The 22,259-nt window shown below is 36.8% G+C and overlaps 1 protein-coding gene across 1 annotated transcript in view; it reads left to right on the top strand.

The window, feature by feature from the left end:
- LOC124798239 (microtubule-associated protein RP/EB family member 1) overlaps positions 1 to 20,859 on the top strand; it is a 59,689-nt gene extending 38,830 nt beyond the window's left edge. Inside the window, exons 4-7 of the mRNA XM_047261553.1 lie at positions 6,334 to 6,583; positions 10,574 to 10,674; positions 14,253 to 14,405; positions 19,965 to 20,859. Coding sequence (XP_047117509.1) covers positions 6,334 to 6,583; positions 10,574 to 10,674; positions 14,253 to 14,405; positions 19,965 to 20,033 — 573 coding nt within the window. The 3' untranslated portion in view covers positions 20,034 to 20,859. The remainder of the gene's footprint in view (positions 1 to 6,333; positions 6,584 to 10,573; positions 10,675 to 14,252; positions 14,406 to 19,964) is intronic.
- The last annotated feature ends 1,400 nt before the right edge of the window (positions 20,860 to 22,259 follow it).

Below are 22,259 nucleotides of genomic sequence, written 5' to 3'. Positions count from 1 at the left end.
TCTTGTGCTATGTCCTCTGTCTGCTCTGCAACTTCATCTTCGCTTGCCGGACTCATTATCATTGATTTTAGCAGACAACGCCCCATTGTTGTAGTAATAACAAGGGATCGATGACCTTGTTGTTTGGTCCCTTTCCCCCTCTTTTAAACCAACCAACCTTGCAGTTTGGGTCCTTCCCCCTCCTCCTTCAAACCAACCAACAATTTCATTTTTGTTCATTTGCTTGTTGACTGCTCAACAAATTAGCTAACCGTGAATAGTTACATCTGCTCCATCCAAAATGTTCAGTTGTTTATACATTCACCTGGAAACATTCTAGTAAGGGTACAGAGGATCTAAACATCCTGTTGAAAGTAGTTTTGCTGTTAACATTTGTTGGTACTGCATACTCTGCATTTAGGTGAGGCAAAGATAAATTTTCCAACTTTGAGTTGGAATAAAACTCCTCATTATAGAGACCTAAAGGCTTTTTAAATTTTGTGGAATACAGTTGCATCTCCAAATAGAACTTTTGCTAAGGATAAAGACTCCCTTTCTGTCTTTAAGGCTTTTGTATAGGTAATGTAGTCTTCATAGATGTCTCTCGGGGGTTTGTAATCCGTACAACACATTTACTTATCAGATATTGCAGTCCTTAATAGTAGTGAAATCATTCTCAAAATACTGCAGCAGGCAGCAGATATTTCATTCTGTTGGATACCTGGCGGTGTGCGAAGCCAGGAGGGAACTACTTGAGAGAAGGCTGTGCTGTACCGTGTTAATCATTTTGTGGTATAATTTTTCTTGATAAGGACAGCAATTGCCACCATATAATGATCAAAATCGTGTTTCTAAAACCTTGTGTTACGATCATAAATTTTGCCATTGTGAGTTCACCAGTGCTGTAATTGCCAGAGTTTAGTATCTGTACACTTTCCAGATTCTAAACTTCCTTGATAGTATTTGAGCCACTGTCTCGTATTCCACTCCTTAGCAATTAATTGCTTGTCTTGCAGAACTTTGAAGTGCTCTAAAGAAATCATGCTATTCAGGTTGACAAATAGAAAAGTCACCAGTAGCTGCCACAGAGATTTTAGATTTGTCAGTTTTATCAAGCATATCAACTTCGTAGAACTGTTTTCTAGGCGGAACGTTGTTGCTTTGACCATGTTAAAATAAATGCACATTGCTACAATGGAGGAATATGTTGCATATTGTGTGACAAGATGAGTTGTTAAGCCAAGAGTGTGGGTCTTAAAAGATAAAAAATTTGTTGTCCTACATTATATGGCGCGATCATGGTTTCCTTTTGAGACCATTGCTGCAGCATATATGTGACATAGTGAAACTCTGATGCGAATATAAGAGCACTGACATGTAGGCGTGGGATTGGGGGGGGGGGGGGGGGGGGGGGGGGGGGGGGTGGGGATGTAACGGAAAATGTGAACATTTGTTTAAAAAATCACTTCACCCGTATTAATGTACAAATCTAAAATTTTACATGTATAAAGCAAAAGAGCTGTGTTTTAATGGAGAAATATAATAAAATATGCAAGATTAATGTTTTGCCAGAAATTTGAATTTTTAATTTTTATTGTCTTTTTATAAAAGCCATAACTCAAATTCTAATCATGCAATTAATGAGAAAATTGTGTAGTGTCCTGAGAAGGTTTTAAGACCACTGAACTACAGTTATTAATTTATGGTACAAATTGTGTCATGAACAGAGTTTTTAATTTTGCACATCCAAAATTAACTTTTTTTCTACATACAGTCATCTGAAAATCAGAATGTAAATGCAGGATCTGGTATTTTTTAGTTCCAGGGAGACAGCAACACGTTGTGAACAGTTCCTGAAAATTTCGTAGCATTAGTGCACATACTTCTTGAAAAAAAAAGGCTTCTAATAACGTAAAAAATGTAGAACAGAGAAAATGAGGTTCAAAGATTTTCTTCTCATACTTCAAGTAATAAGGTTACCTCAATTTTAAAATCCTCCATACTGATACTCCTCATCCTCCAGGTTTCTCTTCTCTCCTCTCTTCGAATGTGCCTGGCCTGTATTTGCGAGTAAGACACTGATCTGTTACCTTTCTTGACCCTGCTCTCATCAATGTTGCAAAATGCTTTTGTTGTAAATACACCAGGCTGTATGCCAACTCGCTTCAGCACTTCAATTCTGTCATTATTTCCACTATTGTTAACATAAAACTGCATCATAGACACCTATTTTGTGTACTTAAAGTCCACAGAATGTCCTTTTTTGAGAATTTCATTCAAATTAAATTATTGATGCTGTCATTTGCATTTTGTGTTTCCGTGAAGACACTTCCTCAATAAATCAGGGTTTGCAAGAAACCTGAATGTGGGCTTCATTGCATTCATAACAGGGTGAGTGTTTTATTTGAATAGGTGTCATTCTCTAGTGTTGAAGTTACACCAATCATGTTTCAGACACAGATTGTTGTGGGAAAAAGTTGCCCACACAGCATACCTCATTGCCTATTAATTCATTCACCCCCTCCCGAAAATTCATTCCCTCCCCCCCCCCCCCCCCCCCCCCTCCCGATAGCTCGCCCATAAAACAACTGAAGAAAACAAATTTCTTTCAAAGTAAGCCTGCCTTTTCCTCCTAGTGGTTTTCCATCCCTCAAGTACTTTACCCTTCTTCTCTTTTAGTGACGAAGCCTTTCACGAAGCCTCTTTTGGATGTGGCCAACACATTCCAGCTTCTCTATTGTTATGTTTTACGGATTTTTTTCTATTACACCTTTGAACGAAGAGGAGTCCCCATCATAAAGGTATTTAGTATATCTAACATCATACTGGTCCTCATATCTGGAGAACATCCTCACAACTGCAGCAGCCCCCACTTGGGCCACACACAGAGCATGCTACTGGATGCTTTTCTTGCCACAGTTCCTCACTGTCTTCATAGTTGGACATTTTCCTTGTTGCACACTGGTGGCGGTTTTTAGACATAATTTCTACATCTAAAACTTTAACTGAGTCAATACCAATACAGACATGTGACCACTTATTATCAAGGTCCCATCTACAGACACACAAAGGTCAGTAACATTTGTAGGAGATTCACTGACATGGATATCTACCCCAGGATCTATTTCTTTTTGGTTAATTTCTACCAGTTCCTGCACTGCTTTCTTCATAGAAACTTAGGCAGTATCACATACAGCATGACACATTTATTTATTTTGTCAAACCTTGCACACGGTAGAGGCATGTTTAGAAAACCACACAATAACCTACCTCCTTCCTTGCCCTGTCCAAGGCATTTCAGAGCGTATGATGACCTAAAATTGCTTTCATAGGTACCAGTGTCTGTTTTTTTGGGGGAGGAAAATGAAAATTCATAGCCATATGAATTATCAATTAATTTAAAACGACCAGCTATTCGCACACAAGCTATTTTGTTTCTTAAACAACAATCGTGCATTCCGTGGTTTTACAGCTAACACATGAACACGAAAACTTTATAGCCTGGCAGAGAAGCTCTAAATCAATAAGTCTGAATCCAGTGGAATCCATATATTCATCATCGTTCATGCACCTGTATAATTCTCCTGTCCCAAGTTTCGATGCTGAAGCTGAGAGCTTATGTTCTTCATTTCGAGCTGCTTACTCTATTTTGTAAACAGATTTCCATGAAAACTGTGTTTCCTAAACACAGTTTTTCCACCACCCATTATGAATAAATCTTGACTTCCACGTGAAGTTTGTGAATTCAGTCTTTCACCTACTAATATGTGTTAGTATTGTCAAATTGTAAATAAACCACATGCAAGAAAGTTTTCAGGCAAAGATATAGATGTCAGGGAGAGATATAGATGTCAGCCAAAGATATCAAAAGAAAATAACCTTCACACTGACAAAAATTCCACTGAAACAAGCAGTTTCCCAAATGTCTGAAAAGGTGGGAGTGGCCGCCAGTCCAGAGTTAATCACTTTAACAAGTTAAACGCGTTTCTAAAGCTGCTATCGTGATAAAATTCACACACTACATAGATTAAACTGTGTACATCAAGAAAAAATATTTTTGAAAATAGACTTTTTGGGCCAATACCCATTACATCCCCCCTTTAATCTGGCATTAGTGTCTTTGACATTCATGTGATAAATGTGGCAGTGTGTGCTATGGCAATGTTATCAAATGAGTCCAAATGGGACCAGCATGCTGTCACTTTTCTTGGCTATCAAAGGACAACCACTGGTAGATATCCATCAAACAATAAAGTGTATGGGGCAGCATGTCTATCAAAAATCACTTGTTGTGGAATGGTGTGCCATTGATCAGGGAGGTAAACTCCTGTGAGAGATACTGAAGCATCCACCTTATAGCCCTGAATTGTCCCCATGCAATTATCACACCTTCAGGCCCTTAACAAAGGTGTCGAAGGTCAGAGATTCCTGTTGGACAAGGATGTGCAGCAGGGTACCATTTTTTACCATAAGGGTATCTTCAACATGGTGCATCGCTGGGATGATTGCCTCAGTGCTCATGGTGATTTTACCTGGTTGGCATTCAGATTCTGATTGTACAGCCTTCAAATGAAAGTTTTTGATCACTGCTTTATAATTGCTGGGACCCAATTTGTCCCGTAGTCAGAAAAGATACTGTACAGCTTGGAGCAGGTCTAGAAATCGAAGATATGTATTCAAATAGTGGCTCTTCTTGTGCCCTTAGTATAAATTGAGAAACCGAAATGTTTTAGTTAGTTTAGAATAATGTTGTACAAGAATTCAGATTAGACTATGATCAGTTTCCCTTTTTTGTGAAAAGTTTACAGAAGGGTAGACTGCATTAAGATAAAACAAAAGGATTTGCCTTCCTTGGCTAATATATTTCACAAAAATCAACATATTATTTGAAGGAAGGAGGCAAACTGTGAGGTTAACGTGGTGTTGAAATTCATTGTATTGGATGTTGAATGGAATGATCCTGTTGGGCTGTATCATTAATTCAAAAACCTTAAAGGTTATCGGTTGACTTCATTTACTTTAGGCATTGTGTCGTGAGTGCAAGTCAATCTGAATGCCTTGGAACAGTTCCAATCATGAAAAGTATTGTATTATTACACAACAGACATACCTACAGACATTTGTTCATAACGGAGACAAGAAATAGACTAGTTGGAAAACATAAATTGATTATATTATTTTTTGTTAATAACTGAAAGAAATTGTCAGTCTGTCTATTTTACACTCAAAATAAGTAATTTAAATGTACCCAGGATGAATTGTCATGCTGTAGCTGACACAAAACTTCCTGGCAAATTAAAACAGCGATATACCAGGACTCGAGCCTGGGACCTATGCCTTTTGCAGGCAAGTGCTCAACCAACTGTTACCCTAGCAAGGCTAGCAACCTGTCCACACAGCTTTACTTCTGCCAGTTCTCATCTCCTACCTTCCAAACTCGAAGTTTTCAGATTTGAATCCCTGTCCAGCACACAGTTTTAATTTGCTAGTATATTTCAGTTTAAGTATAGATCTCTTAAGAATTGTTTATACCATTTCATTGTTTACAGATTTTCAAAATTCCATATAACAAATCTGTGAGAAAGTAAATTATGTTATTATTTAATCGGATATATTTTGTTAGATGTATGACCATGTATTGAATTTCTTTGAAAGACTGAATTTAATTTAACTTCTTGAAGAAGACAATGTTATGAAGCTAAGCTATGTGTTGAGTTTGGGGCAATGAGCCTGTAGTAAAAGAAACCATAGGTACATTTTAACAGCATATCATATATTCATTGTCTTTTATGGGTACAGTTCTGTCTGTCATAATCTTCCCTGCGACAAAAAGAATTATTGTAATTGGACCTTGTTAGTTGAGTTTGTTGAATGTTGCTGATGGTTTTATATGTAGTGTGTGCCATGTAGCTTTTGAAGTGTACAAGCTATACAGAGTAACAGATTGATGCATTCAATGATTTACCAGTTCTCTCTCTCTCTCTCTCTCTCTCTCTCTCTCTCTCTCTCTCTCTGTGTGTGTGTGTGTGTGTGTGTGTGTGTGTGTGTGTGTGTGTGTGTGTGTGTGTGTGTTTAAAAAAAAGTCAGTAAAACAAACTGAATAAGAAATGTGCTCTACAATTTTAATTCTGAACCCCTCATGATTATTTTTTTGACACGATATTATGAGAATTGTGAAAATATTTGTTTCATACATAGTATACAGCATTGGTTTAAAACTTCTGTTTTTTATTTTTTTCCCCTTACGCTACCTTTTAAGTTCAGAGGTACTTTTGTTTATATTGTTATTGAAATGTGCTTGTGGTTTAGTTGTGTGCTTTTAGTTCCACAGAATTTTTTTCTTTCTTTTTACAGATTGTTCCTATTGATAAACTTATTAAGGGCCGTTTTCAAGATAATTTTGAGTTTCTTCAGTGGTTTAAAAAGTTTTTTGATGCAAATTATGCGGGGCAAGAATATGATGCCTTTAGTGCCAGGGGAGGTGAAGCAATGGGCAGTGGAGGTAGTAATGCTCCACGGGGTATAGGTGTGTCAACAACGAAAAAGGCTCCTCAGGTTCAGGTGGCTGCAGTTGCACCTTCAACACGCACAGCAACTAAAGTTGGTAAATATTAGAGTAACTCCATTGGAATTTATGTTCAGCAGTGTCCCCCAGAACATTTCCTTGTTTGTTTATAAGATACTTAGAAATAATATACTGTAGGAGCAGAGGAAGATAAAGTGGACCAAAACAGTAGTACGTAATTCTCACCCTGAATGTACAGTGTTAAAGATGTACTGAATATCATCTTAAGCATTTAATATTATGAAGACTAAATTGTTAAAACAGTGTAGCTAATAGACTGAAGCATTTTGGATTATGGTATATTCTTTGAACTTTGTGTGACATGTCGGTGGTTTGTAATTTGTTGGAGAATGAGCAAATTGGTCCTTAAAATTTTGTACACATGGTCCTTTTTTTTTCTAGTGCACTTTTTTCCAGGATTAAATAATATCAACTTTTAGATCAGTCAGATGCCCATGTTGCATTTTTCAAATACTTACAGGGCCATAGTAGCAGATAAGATATAAATTCATGGTGCCAGGCAAAAAAATGAAATTCTGTTTGAAGAGTGGATGGGAAAGTAAACAGTAGAATGTTCTAAAGTAATATTATGATGACGTTTCCTGGTTATAAATTGGTTTTTGGAAGGTTAAGTGTATAAAATATAGTATTGTTGCCTGACATAGTCCATGCTAAGGTACAGAATCACTTTGTGGGTATAGAAAGTTTTTGTGCAGGCTACCATCTCAAAAAAGTGGATTCTGTATGTCATTGTATTTTCTGGTGTTAGAATAGTTATGATTTTAGTGGAAATTTGGTGTTTCAATTTTGGTTGGTAGATAAACAGAATTACTTGCTGCTCATGATACTATCAACATGAAAAAGCTATTTAAATCACTTTCTAATATTGGGTCCCAGGAACAAGTTTGAGGAGTCTCACATAATGATTTCAAAGTTTCCGGGATGTAAGCACATCCTTAGGATGAATGTTACTTAACACCTACTGTCAGTCCTCTTAAATACTGTGATCTTGGGGAGCTAGTTGACGATTATAGTATTGGTGACATCTCACATTGTGCATATTCCCATTCTTATTTCCTTGTAGCATATGATCTTACTTATCATCATCATCAGTTATCTGCTATATTAGCAGGTCCTTTGCCTCTCCATTTTCTGCGATCCATTGCTTCCTTCTTAAGGCTGCTGTATGTTGTACCGTCCATCATGTCATCCAGTATCTGGAATCTCTTCCTTCCTCGCTTCCTTTTCCCTTCTACATAACCTTCTAAAACTGTTTTTATCAGTCCGTCATTCTTTCTTAATATATGCCCAATCCAATTTCTTTTTCTTCTCTTTATTACATCTAGTAACTGCCTTTTCTCTCCCACTCTTCTCAGTACCTCTTCATTTTTTACTCTGTCCATCCAACTTATTCTTTCCATCTTCCGCCATGTCCAGATCTCAAAAGCCTCCAGCCTTTCTCTGTCTTTTTTTCCTCATAGTCCATGTTTCAGCGCCATATAGAAGAACACTCCATACAAGACATTTTATGAGTCTCTTTCTGAGTTCTCTGTCCATACCGCTGCAGAAGATTCTCCTTTTCTTATAAAACGCCTCTTTTGCCATTGCTATCCTTGTTTTAATTTCTGTGGTGCACTTCCAGTCGGTGTCTATCCTGCTTCCAAGATACTTAAAATTTTGCACCTGTTCTAGTGTTTCTCCATTCAGCACAATTTTTATTTCCTTATTTCCTCCTATTGCCAATACTTTTGTTTTATTTGTGTTAATTTTCATTCCATATTTTTTTCCGTTAGTTGCAATGTTGCAATGGTGTCCACCAAATCCTGTAGTTCTTACTTATAGTACAGTGAAATTGTTATAAATGTTGAAATTGGGAATAACTGCCTGTTGAGAGCTATGTCCTTGCAAGGTGGTCTGCAATGTTTTGTTGGCTGGCTTTATGTGCTGGTATCCGGATCAAGTTCATCACAATTCCATACCGATCTGGTGGAAACACACTGTTAATTGTATTCATAAAATTAACTTTGTTGTTCTCTCTTATTACCAGTGTGTTGAAAGTCAGTAGTACATTTACTGAGCCCGATATGATAAAAAATCTTTTTTAAACTGGCCTGACATGTTGGTGAACTCGTATGATGGTGGATACTGCCTCTGAAATCAACAATATTGTATTCTTGGGAGGGAATATTTTTCTGCTTGGAGATCAGGACAGACAAAGGCACCACTCACATATTTGGGGAGGGGGGGGGGGGGGAAGAGATCAGTTATTTTGGAGTTGTTATTGAATATTTTAATCCTATTTGTCCACTACATTTGCATGGCTGTTCCTATATTGTTAATGTTTGGTGTTTCGCATTTTTGGAATTTCATTGAAGTCTGGGCACAGTCAGAAGTTTTTGATCTAGATAGTTCAAAAGCGTGTATATTTTACATGGCCCATTCCTCTTATGTTGATAGTTACAGATTTTACATTGTGTTTTTCTTCAGTGTGACAAAGATAAGGATAATCATTTGATTATAAGATACAGGTCTGGGCACACAGAAAGTCCACATCAGTATTCTCTTCTGGGCACTTAACGTATATTATCTGGAATAAATTAAAAGTCTAGATTGCAAGGCATTTTTATTAAAAGGTGACCTGTTTTGATCATTAGGTGATCTTCAGACCTACAGTCACACTGGTGAACAATGGCTATGTGTGGAGTAGCAGCAGCAGCAGCTGAATGCAGTTGACTACCATAATTCAGTGGTTCCTGCTCCACACACAGAGCCATTGCCCATCCCTGTGGCTGTAGATCTGAAGATGACCATGTAATAATCGAAACTGATCACATTTTTTAATAAATGTGTTTTGTGGTCTAGATTGTTATAATTTATTCCCAAGATTATAGTTTGAGTGCTGATTTTTTTTTTTTTTTTTTCTTTTTTTTCCCCCCCCCCAGCAATGTCTTCATAATTAATTAACTTACATTAGTTACACCTGTCCTGAGCTAAATTTCAGAATGAGGTATCTCATTCAGTAAAAGGTCTGCAGTACAATGTCAAGTCCCTCCGCCACACACCGTTGGGTGGCTTGTGGAGTATAAATGTAGATGTATTTTATGCAAGCCAGTATGGATTTAGTCTGACCCTGGCACTCCTTTTTGTATGCAATAATAAATAAGAATGGTTCAAATTCCACTTTGAACAAAAGATTAACTGGGTAGTGTGAGATAGTTCCCAAGTTAAAGATGTGTAAAAGGCATAGCTGCTCAAATACAGTGCTTACTAAAGCACTGATGAGCCAATCAACCTTCGGATTGATGCTAGCTTTACTTTGTGTGCTAATAGTAAAAATTATATCACATCCATTAAAAGAATGTCGATACTGATGGTAATATACTAATAATTCTACTCAGATGTATTTGTATTTGACATTTGTGTCAAAAAGAAGTATCTAGTAGGAATGATCTGGTTGGAACAAAAACACTGATACATGTAAAGGTCTTAGTAAATTCTTAAGCTTCAAGTATTAGAGTGCTGGTAGTGTCTTTCAACACAGCATTGTTTATCCATGCACTGCACACATCTCACTGTTTGCATTGTGGTAAGATATTTTAATGACCAGCTTGATCCTACAATCTGTCCCTTGTAAACATAGTTGCATGAGAGCGGTAAGAAGCTATATCCCACCATCAGATGCAAAGACATAGACAACCAATATTCACAGCTATGTATGAACTTGCTTATGTGGAGAACAAGGTGGTTTAGCAAAGTCTTGTCCATACTGTCCAAACCACTCCAGTGGGCGATTTAAAGTGGGTAATCATAAGCATGTTGACATTCAGTGTGTAACTTGCATGGATGGTAGGTAAATGTTTATACTTCATTCTAAAAATTCACTCCTGCTCTTTGCATTTGCAAATGCTTAGCGTATTTTTAGTATTAAAGTATGCATGGCTTTGTTTGTAATTTGATTAGCTCACAGTGAAATACTACAGTGTCCAGTTTATATCAGAAACATTATTTTTTCTTGGTTTCTTTGTACAGCAACAAGAGTACAGCCTAGGCCAGCACCAAACAGGCAGTCTGCATCACAAGTACCAAATCAAAAACAAGATAACAGTCGAATTGAGGAGTTGAGTACACAGGTATTTAAAAAGTATTTTAATTAGAAATACATTATTACAATGTACCAGTATTGTGATTTTTATTAATCACATTAATGTAATATTAAAAATGGAATACTGAGATAGATATAACCATCATTCTTCTCATTATACCCTTATGAAATTAACAAAGGTAAAACATTCTAAGTATTAGACTGTCAGGTGCCTAATAATAATAATAATAATAATAATAATAATAATAATAATAATAATAATGGCAAACAAGTATTAACTCATTTCTGCCTAGTGTGACATAAATCACATGATATTCTACCATTGTTTTCCTCTTGTTGGTAACAATGCTTGCATTTGAAACTCCTGTTGCATGTCTCTCTGTTTAGGAAGCTATACTGTTGATATGTAAGTGGGTTTCTGCAAGTAGAAAGTAGGAAGAGGACAGTGTCTGGTTGTTCATTTACTGAAGACTCTTTTTTCTGTATAATATTGTCTTAGAATAAAAAGAACTATTTTCTTAAGCAATATACCTCACAATTTTTAAAACTTTTGCTTAATTATTATATTAAAGCTACTGAAATTCATATCATAGGTTAGCCACAAAATCCCATTCATTATAGAGGTACCAGATTCAGTTTTCAGTGTGTGTTGCACATGTTATATCAGGCAGTAAGTCAATATATTGTTTCCCTCTTTCTCAGAGGATCTGCAAAGTGCCGACAATGTGTTATTATTGAGAGTTATCACAATAAATACAGAAGCTTGTTTCTAGTTCATTGCTCTGAACTGATGAAATTACTCAGTTCTACTGAATCTACAAAATAAGTTGTCCAAGAACTCCCCAGATGCCAAAATAAAATATACCTAGCAGAAGATGTTACTGGGATTCAGGGTTGGACATGAAAAATGAAATGGTGAAAAACATGATGATAAGACAGATTTGAAACAATTATGAGATTCATTCACTCATGTGATAATACACAAATTAACATAAACAATAACATGTGGAAACTTCATCCATTACAAGATACGTTAAGAAAAGGTTTTTCTCTCTGCTTTCGGGCCGAGCAAGATTTGGATTATGATGAGAACATGATAAAGTATTTTGTCAATTTCAGAAAAGTAAACCCACTAGATTTGTTACGAAGCATGATGCCTAAACACAAACATAGGTCATGTAGTGGATCAAGGAACTGATCCACAAAAGAACAAAGTGTACGAGAAACCATTTGGAAAATTTGCTGCACCTCTGGTTCAAATGAATGATTGATAAAAGTAAAATCCACTCTACAGGTTTTATTTGCACATCTGTTTACATCGCCAACATTGTTGGTTCACCTAAAAGAACGAGGTAATGATGCAATTGGCACTATTTGTGAGAATTGTCTGACATAAAGACTGTCAACTTATACCCTCTAAGACAATGTCCCAAAGGAATGAGAGAGGAGGTTTCTATCAAAAGAGCAGCAAGGAAAGTGGAATGATTGTTACCAGATGGCTAGATAATTCAGTAGTAACAACTGCTTCGACCAGCCATGGGATCAATCCAGTGAGCTCTGTGAGCCGGTATTCAAGACAAGAAAAGAATACTTGTACCGTGACCACATGTTATTGGAGAATACAACAAAAATATGGGGAGAACTGACCGAATTGATGAAAATATAGTGTTGCATAGAGTGAACAAAGAGGAAAGAAAATGTTACCAGAGTTTCAATGCAACAATCTCTAAAGGTCCTGGTTGTCCTCCAGGTAATCCGTATAAAGGTAGTGCTGCATGACATCACACACAATGAAAAAAAATCGTCTGATAGCTATGGCACCACAGAAAAAAAGATGACACTGCAGTGCAGGAAACTGCAGAGGAACTTAAAGAACAATGTGTTGCAAATGTGATGTTGGTTTGTGCGTAGTGTGTTTCATACTGTGTTATAGAAAATGAATGCTGTTCCCGAACACAGTGTAAATGACACACTGCTTTATTTTATTTACTATCGTGTATTTCACTTAAAATGTGTGATCTGCTTAGTGTGACATATATGTTGCACCCTATATTGCTTAAAATTTTAATTACTTTTTTGTTTAGCTTGATGTAGTACATGTCATTAATGACAATGAACAAATAAAAATCTGATTTGTAAAATTCAGGAGTGAAAATTAATTCATGTAGAAATGAACTAACAAAGATATCTCGGCAAGAAAATGGATAAACCAGTTAACTATCTTTGTTTATATGCTGTTTGGATCATTATTGAATTGTTGTCTATGTAAGTGCTCTCCATTATATGAAATGCACAGATAGAAACTATCCTCTAAACATGTAATATCCTGTCCTCAGTTCTAACTAATCCCTATTCTATTTCCACCTGTGCAACATCCTACCATTCTCCACCAAATTACACCGCAACTAAAATTACTTTGCAATTGATGTTTCAGCAAATTGAGTGGTAGAGGCCAACTGCCAGCCAGTCTTGTTCATTTTAGAGTGCCTCATGCTTGTTGTGTAGCCAGTTTTGTAGGTACATGGAGGGCCTTGTCAGTGTGGCTGGCTTCACCTCCCAATCCACCCGCCACTACTTGCAATGTCAGTCGCAAATTAATTTTAGTTGGATTACAGCTTTTTGCTTGTTATCGGGTCATAGTACTCTTACTTGAGGTCAGTTTATAAGTTGTTCCTCTTCTTTCCACTACTATTGCATTTGTCTTCACATATTCTTAATCTGTATTACTTGATAAATGTGTTGATTCCTTTCAAAAGATCTTCCTAGCCTTGACATTTTGGGCAAAAGGGCTATGTTGCCTGTGAACCTTACCATTGGTATATCTTGAACTTTTATTCATCTGAAATAGTCTTTCAATTCAACAAACTAAATTTCTTCATTACATTCAAGTCAATGAATTTGGTAAAGTTGTTATTCTTGTCGTACTGGAAATGACCATTCATGCAGTTCATAAATAAAATAATCACTTCCCATAGATAACAAAGAAAATATTTTCTGTATTTCAACGTACAACATTTAACCTAGACACTTACATTTGTATAAGACGACACATGTTTTAGCAGTTCTTGTACATTCATTTTGTGAAAAAGATTGTGTTCTACTTCTTTCTCTGAAATGTTAACCAGATTTGTTCCATTTTCAGTCAATAATAAGAATATCTTCAGTCTCGGACATAGCAATTGCTTCAACTGTACTCTTGGTTCCCAGCCTTTATCCTGCCACAAACAGCGACCTGCGACTCGTATTGCACTGTCAGCTGTGGAGATGAGCATTGCTTTTTGGATCCCAGAAAGACATTTCCTCAGCACATGCAAAAAAAAAAACTGAAATGTGCAAATTACTGCTTTCAGTGTATGGATTACTCGTTCATACCCTAATTTTTCAGAAATTGGTATTAATAGTATTGAATTCTTTATTTTCTTTAAGCTTTTGCATATAAATTTCTGCGTTCACTCAGATGACGAAACATAAAGCATTGGAATATTAGATCAAGAAAATGAGTTAAGTTTAATAAGAAATGTATAATTATTTTAGTTCTGTGGTGGTCATTGACTGTTCTGTTGCCTCAAAAGTTTGTGTAATATTAAGGTCGTGTATCTGTTTCAGTTGATGGAAATGAAACTGACAGTAGATGGTCTGGAGAAGGAGCGAGATTTTTACTTTGGCAAACTTAGAGAGATTGAAGTAATGTGCCAAGAAAATGATAATGAACAAAACCCTATAATTCAAAAAATACTGGATATATTGTATGCAACAGAGGTTTGTATGTTTCTTATTTTGTCAGCATGACTTTTTATTACTGAAGTGACATGGTATGAAACATAATGACATTCAAGCTATCACCTGACTCTAGAGATACAGTCTTGCATTGGTGGAAGGAGTGTAGTTGGAATAGACTGATAATATGCTGTGGTCATTAAATCCAGCTGCTAGATCTCACTCACCTTTTCCTGGCCAGTGTAGTAGGATGAATTATCACATGCCTGCTTGTAATGAATAGACATCCTCAAAGAATTCTTCACGCTTGGTTATCAAAGGCAAGAGCAGCTGATGGTGACTAGCTGTATAGTCTTTTAACCTCACTAATTGATCAATCTGGAGGGGAAGGGGTAAAGGGCATACAAAAATGTGTGCTAAAACAATCTACTTGATGCACATTGAGTCAAAAAAGATGCCATTTCAATCAATCAATTGTTATACATATATTGAAATGGGTAAAAATAACCCTCATCATATGTTGGAGGTGTTAAGTGGTACGTGGGTACATAAGTAAGATATGAGCCGTAGTAGATCAACAAATGTTAGTCCCTCAGAGCAAGCTTACACACAGAACTACATTAATTCTGTGCTGTGTCTGCATTTTAACCATGTACTCACAATCTCTGGGAGATTAGATAAATTCATAGGATGCCCTATCATTTCATTGCTTTTATTTATTAGCTGTGTAGGAAAAGAATGAAACTGACAACACTGCGAGGGATCAGGCAACACTGTGCTGTTGTACTTGCATAGAGCTGTGTGTTCACACCTTTCAGATGCTCGAAGTTTCAGTTCTGTACAGACATCCTGTGATTTTTAAGAGTGCAATCAGCGAAGCCGTGTTTCTGCTGTGTGTTACAAAAATGGAACAGAAGAATTGAACAATCTTGTGCCATCAAGTTTTGTGCTAAATTTGGGGAATCCACAATGTGACCTTTGAAAAGGTGTACAGGGAACATCCCTTATCAAGAGCACAAGTTTTTCACTGGTACTGTTAATTTTTGGAAGGCTGAGACCACATTTAAGATGAACCTCACACAGGGAGACATTAAACTTCAAAAACCAACAAAAGCGGCAAATGTGTGTGTGCTCTTGTGAGGTTGTTCCTCCAGGACAAACAGCCAACCAAGTGTTTTACAGAGACATCCTTGAAAGGCTTAGGAAAATAGTGAATTAAATGAGACCAGACATTTTAGGCATCTGGATGCCACATCATTACACCGCCCCATGTCACACAGCCACTTCTAGCATGGAATTTTTCATCTCAGAAGGCATTCCTGTTTTTCAACAGATTCCGTATTGAACTGATCAGAGCCCTTGTTTTAAGACCTTTTCAATTTTAGGAACAGAAAAAGTCACATCATTTTGGGACTCTGGAGGAGTTTCAAAAGAATGTGAATGACATGTTGAAGACTCTACCAGTTGAAGCTTTTCAGCACAGCTGCGGAGAGAGGGAACAACTCCGCCAGTGTATAGCTGCTGAAGGGAACTATTTTGTAGAGGATAATATTGTTTGAAAAAATAAAAACTTTCGGCCTCATTACTTTCCTCACACATCTCGTTAGGCCTCTCGCTGACTCAATATAATTTTAAAAAATGTTTTTAGATATATGGAATTAATGAGACTATCTTTTCGGCATGCAGACAAGCACAATAAGCTGGGCTATGCCTGCAAATGAATTCTTATCAGTTTATATTGGTTTTGCATGCACAAAATACTCTTTTTCCCCTCTGTATATTTTTGCTTACCAATTAATATTGCTACGTCCAGTTGCCTTATCCACCTACAAAGTCTTGACAGTGTCCATGTTGCGTTAATCGGATCTTCATGAATTTTCCAAAGTATACAGGTGGGCTACAATTATTATTATTACTGTACTACTCGGGATAATAACTCATACAATCTCTCAGTTAATAAAATAATACTATATTCTTTTCTGTGATGCACATAGAAAATACAGACTTTTCACTTATTCACATAATCCAAAGTGGCTACCTCCGATTATGCTCTAAGATAACATCAGTCTACCTTTGTTCACTAGCAGAGAGCAAGTCCTTCCTCTTACTGAGGAAAGGGAAAAACATCTTATGTATTTTGACATTTGAAAGTCAAGAATACATGGCGGTAGGTGCAGGCTCTACGCCGGGCTACTGCTTCACCTTTTCTCTGTGCCTTTAAAGAAAACGAAAACATAAAAGTAAGAAATGCAAAAGGTACATCACACTACCTCTCCTATATGGTGAGTGATAATGTTTATTCTTTCCATTCTTAATACAGCAGTGAGCATAAACACGAGAATTTAAACTGCTGGAGGGGCTCACTCTCGTAGGGCTAGCAGCAGCCTGTCTCTGTGATCATTGCTTCCGTGGAAGCAGGACTGACACAAGGTCATATTGATTGCATTGGGACTGCTGATCCTTTCTAGAGTTGGGGTCATAGTTGAACCCTGTCATGGATCAGTATTAATCTCTTTTTCATTACAGAGTAAGAAAATAAAATGAACAGCACACAGTATAAAACAAAGTGGAGTACTTAAAGCATTTGGTAATTGCTTGGAGTGCTGTAAATGAGATAGTACAAGCTCAAAAGTTGACCATTGTCAGTAACCTATGCAACTACAGTGAAACATCACCACTACTATCTCACAACCCCAACTGAAAGGGACATGTCAAAATGTCTAAACAATGTTATGAAGTTATCTTCTGCAGAAGGGTGTATTATATTTATAATTAGGAACAGGAAAAGCTCTTTCTATTTATTTTTTTTATTGCCACATTCGCTGTTGTTTTCTTTTTGCCACATTCGCTGTTGTTTTCTTTTTGCCACATTCGCTGTTGTTTTCTTTTTGCCACATTCGCTGTTGGTTTCTTTTTGCCACATTCACTGTTTTTTTCTTTTTGCCACATTCGCTGTTTGCATCCTCACATCAAGTTACGTTACACTGAAAATGAAAATTTCAAGATAATGTAGGAAACTCAGACTTGAGAAGATTAGAAGTGAAATTGCAGTTTGAATATTCAGTAATTACTATCCATTACGAATAACATTATTAGAACACTTCTCTCCCCAGATTTACAGCACTATATTACAATAAAATTGTAATTGTTGCAATATCTCATAAAAATCGCAGATTTAATGTTATTTTTCTGAAACCATTATTTCACATTACTTCGTTATTTTTCATGTTACCATTTCCATGAACATTTCCTGTTCCTATTTCTAATACCACAAAACATGGAAAAGTTCTAAAGATGTTACAAAATAGTGGAAATCTCTGATAACTTCATTGTTTTGTAAGAGGTCTGTTCAAAAAATTCCGGAACATTCGTAATTTCGTGCCAGTGGTGTGTTGGAGCAAAATGTAGTTGGCATCCCTCCACACGTCCGTGTTTCATCTGCAACTGATGGAAGTTTCATTGTTGCATATCTGCTAGTTATTGTTCAGTGCTATATTGAGCAGAACATTGTGTTGCACAATTTGCAAATTTAGAGATGGCAGTGTTAGAGGAACAACGTGTCTGCTTAAGTTTTGCGTGAAACTCAAGAAAACCTGTACAGAGGCACACGGAATGATGCAGGAAGCCTATGGTGATGACTGCTTAAGCTGTACTTGGTGTTATGAGTGGTTCACATGGTTTAAAAACTGCCAGACAAAAGTTATAGATGAGCCTCATTTAGGATGCCCTTCAACATCTACCGACAACACTCTACCAGGATGTCAGCAGAATTGTGCGTGCCAATAGTGGGAGAGATTGCAGAAGAATCCAACATTTCAGTTGGATGGTGTCATGAAATACTGACACAGCACCTTGGAAAGCACCTCGCAAACTGTGAAGTGCTTTTGGAGCACGCAAAGGAGAGAGAGATGTTCCTTAAGATAATAACTGATGATGAGACATGGATCTACAGTTATGATATTGAGACCAGGGTTCAAGCTTCACAATGGGTTGGGAAGGGTTTTCCAAGATGAAAGAAAGCTTTTCAGGTCAGGTGAAATGTCAAAGCCATGCTGCTATTTTTCTTTGACTTGAAGGATTAGTTCATCATAAATTTGTGACACACGGACAAACTGTACTTTCGGTATGTGTTGCAATGTCTGTAGGAAAATGTGAGAAGGAAATGGCCTGAAATGTGGCTCTTGCTTCACGATAACACCCACACATTTATCCCCGTTGGTGTGTGACGGTTGCACAAAAAAATGAAATCCCTGTGGTGCCTCAACTTCTGTACTCTCCAGATCTGGTCCCTGCAGACTTTTTATTTCCAAAGTGGAAAATCCCATTGAAAGGATGAAGATTTGAAACGGTAGACAAGATAAAAGAAAATTCGCAGGCAGCACTTCACGCAACCCACCAAGAAGTGTGCAAAGACTGCTTCTGGAAGTGGAAATGGCATTGGGAGCAGTATATCAATTGTGGAGGAGAGTATTTTGCAGCAGACCATGCTCAGTAAGTAAAAGATAAGCATAGAAAAACTTTGTGGACATAGTCCTGAAATTTTTTGTACGGTCCTTGTATACTTGTCCTCAAACTGTCATTCTTAGTTTAATATTATAAACAAATGATTCCACATTAATAGTTTCACTAGTTTGAATAAATCAACACTGTAATGAACGGAATATCTTTCACATTTTCTAAACAATTACAGGGCCAGTTTGTTCCTCGTTTTAGTTCATCATGGTAGAGATCAATTGCTCATAGTGCCAATCGCTGTTTGTCACATTACTGGACTTTACAATTTCACTCGAGGGCTTTGGAGGTGCTACTCCTGAAAACTGCTCCAATTTTTGAAAGCTTGATGCCAGTAGTTGTTCTCTGTGCCATTCTGTTAAAAATTCATTTCATCCTAATGACAATAAAAAATATTCTATATTTCCTTATAAAAAAAAGGTGCAAGAAATACAGAGGATTAAGTAGAATTGTATATCGGTTTTGTTTTTTCAAAGGCTGGGGCTCATTTTTCCATGAAATGCTGTGTGAATTTGACAATCTGCACATTTACTGACACTCTTGACAACTGTTCTGCACCTGGTCATGGCTCAAGGGCTACATTGAATGTCTAGAATGCCACTTACACCGTGTCTCATTCCCATGATGTGTGAAATTGGTTAAGTTCAACAACTACATTATGAATTTGAGAAAAGTGGCTGAAGCAGTAAAAATCCATATTAAGTGCAAGTAGGACAAAAACAGAGTGTTCCGTACAAACTTAGCTATCTATATAGATAGCTCAGCTGTCCTGAAAATCGAGAATTTAGATGATTTTTGCATGTTACCAACATCTACACTGGCAAGATATCAAAATATGTGACATTAATTGCCGTATGTCTTTTGATTGCATTGACTTAAAAGCTTAGTTGTTTCACACTGCAAAGTGCCCATACGTCTTAGTATATGATGTAAATTTCAACTTGATATGTCTACTTTTTCCAGAGGGAAAGGTTTCTTATGGAACACCAAAAATATCAGTTATTGTAAATGTATGCGCTACTGATTTGGTGTGGTAGATAAATTTTCTTTTGAGGGATATTCTTAAACATTCTTCGTTGGCTTTTTCAGGAAGGCTTTGCAGCCCCAGATGAAGTGGATGGTCAGTTAACTAATGACCAAATTGAAGAGGAATATTGAAAAATTTGCAGAAAAAAGAATGTGATGATTAAGGGCTTCAGTAATTTTTGTGCTAAGTGTCTTCTTTTTTTTATACATGTATAACTCAGAATTTTAAATTATCCCAGTAATAAACGTAACACACTAGGTCAAAGCTTTTAAGGGCCCAAGTTTTTTAATTGCCATTTTTTGTGAATTTCAAAATTGGTGAAAGCAGTTTATATTTTAAAGTTGTCACACAGGCATTGTATAGAAACCGTAATTTACTCATTTCTAGTTGAATGTATATAGTTTATGGTACGTTTACTTCAAATGATTAGTATTTTATGAACAGCACACTTCAACAAAAAGAAAATATTTTTTAAGTATTTTGTGTGTTCACACTTTGTCAAGCATTTTGTTCATTGTAATACTTGTTGATGTTTCAAATGTGTGAGCAGTAGCTGCTCAGCCTCTTGGAGGAGTTTGTTACAGTGTGAGTGCTTTACTGCATTGTGAAGGACACTTGTGATGCTTTCTCTTGTCTTCAGAATTACTGAAGGCATTACTGTAGGCATTGTTTGCACCATGATTTGCTGCTGTCAGGAGAGGTGCTTCATGTTGTACTGCTGCCGCCATCATGTGCAATTGATCTGCAGTGAAATATTAATAATATACTATTTGTTGTGTATTTTGAGCCATTGAGGTGACTGCAGTGAACTTCAAAACCTCAATATATACTTTGCTCATCTCGACTAACTAGAAAATATTTATATTTGTTTTAGTGTTTTTTTCTTTAGTATGCTCTAAACCCAGTAAATCTTCAGTTAATGTATGATTTGCATTTAATAAAACTTCTCACATAGGTTGTGTGTGTTTTTTATTTTCCTTCTTGTTGTACCTGTTCATTAAAACAACTATAAAAAATGGTGAATTTATTCAGTATTAACAGTATAGCAGAAATTGCACTAGATGTTTTCCTCAGGTTCACTATGAGTTTGTCTTGTCATATTGTTTACATTAATGGCAAATTCTATTCAAAACTGTTACAGCAAGAAACTAATGCTGGTGTCTTGGCAGTTTCTACAGTTGCTGACATTAAACTTTCTTATTGTTGTAGTAGAGTGAATTGGCACCAAATTAAGTTTTCAGTGGTAGGGATGGAAAATTGGTGCCCGATGTGACTCACTTCAGAACTTTCCAATATGTTTCTACCAAAGTCTATCTTGTGACACTCTGTAATGTTTGCAGACTTCTGATGTCACAACTCTGAGTGTTCAGAATTTGGAATAAAACAGAAGTGTGGCATTCTATTCCCAGTGAGTAGCACATGTGCAATCTGGTAGGCCTGCAGTGCAAAGAAAATGTCTTCGAGCTGCACCATTTGTTTTAGATACCAAGCAGTGGCAGGAGAAAATGCACACAAAAGTTACGGAAATGTGCAAGCTTTCAAAGCTAGTGGCTCCTTCTGGCAGAAGGGTGGAAGGGAAACAAACAGGGACGAAGTAAAAGGGCTGGTGAGGCTTAGGAAGTAGGGAGTCACCCAGAACTGTGGATCAAGGGAATCGCTCATTTCGCACGGTAAGCCTTCACTTGCATGGTGTTCTGGGCGACTTTCCTGTAACTCTCCCCATTTCCTGAACCCAACAAGTCCTTTTATTTCAACTTGTCTGCCAGGGGCAGCCAGTTGTTTGAAGAAAGCTCTTCACTGTAGATTAACAGTGCACGTATGACTAACGACAGTTAATCATTTTCAGGGAATAGTATATTTTCTATGTATTAAGGATTAATTAGTCACCACAAGTATGGTTGCACATTCTTTATAGCAACCTATGTAAATACTTCCTTAAGTGTATTTGCACAATCTTCACATATACCAAGTGTAATATGTATTGAGATGCCAAGATATTTGACTTTGGAGATTGTGTAGGACATGAACAGCTGTGTTAACAAGAACAAGTGTTGCAGTTTGTTGTTGCTGTAGTATTTATTTTGCATATTTAAATAGGCCAAATAAATGCTCAAATTCTCATTCTAACATAATCTGTAATTATCTGGAAACATAATAAACATATCCAGGGACAGAGGCAATTTGGAGTTGAAGGTTGTGAGGAAATGAATTGTTCCAACAGATAAAAAGCTGAAAATTCAAAATTGACTTTGGGAATCGGGTGTTATCTAGTTGGCTGCACTTTGAAATACACACGCTGCAGTGTTTCCTACAGCCGTCACTGCTGCATGAGGACACTGCCACTAACGACTACGCCG

The sequence above is a fragment of the Schistocerca piceifrons genome, chromosome 5 (genome assembly GCF_021461385.2).
Source record: "Schistocerca piceifrons isolate TAMUIC-IGC-003096 chromosome 5, iqSchPice1.1, whole genome shotgun sequence".
Taxonomy (NCBI): Eukaryota; Metazoa; Arthropoda; class Insecta; order Orthoptera; family Acrididae; genus Schistocerca; species Schistocerca piceifrons.
The sequence above is the reverse complement of the archived record's forward strand: the minus strand, read 5'-3'. Positions and strand labels throughout refer to the sequence as shown.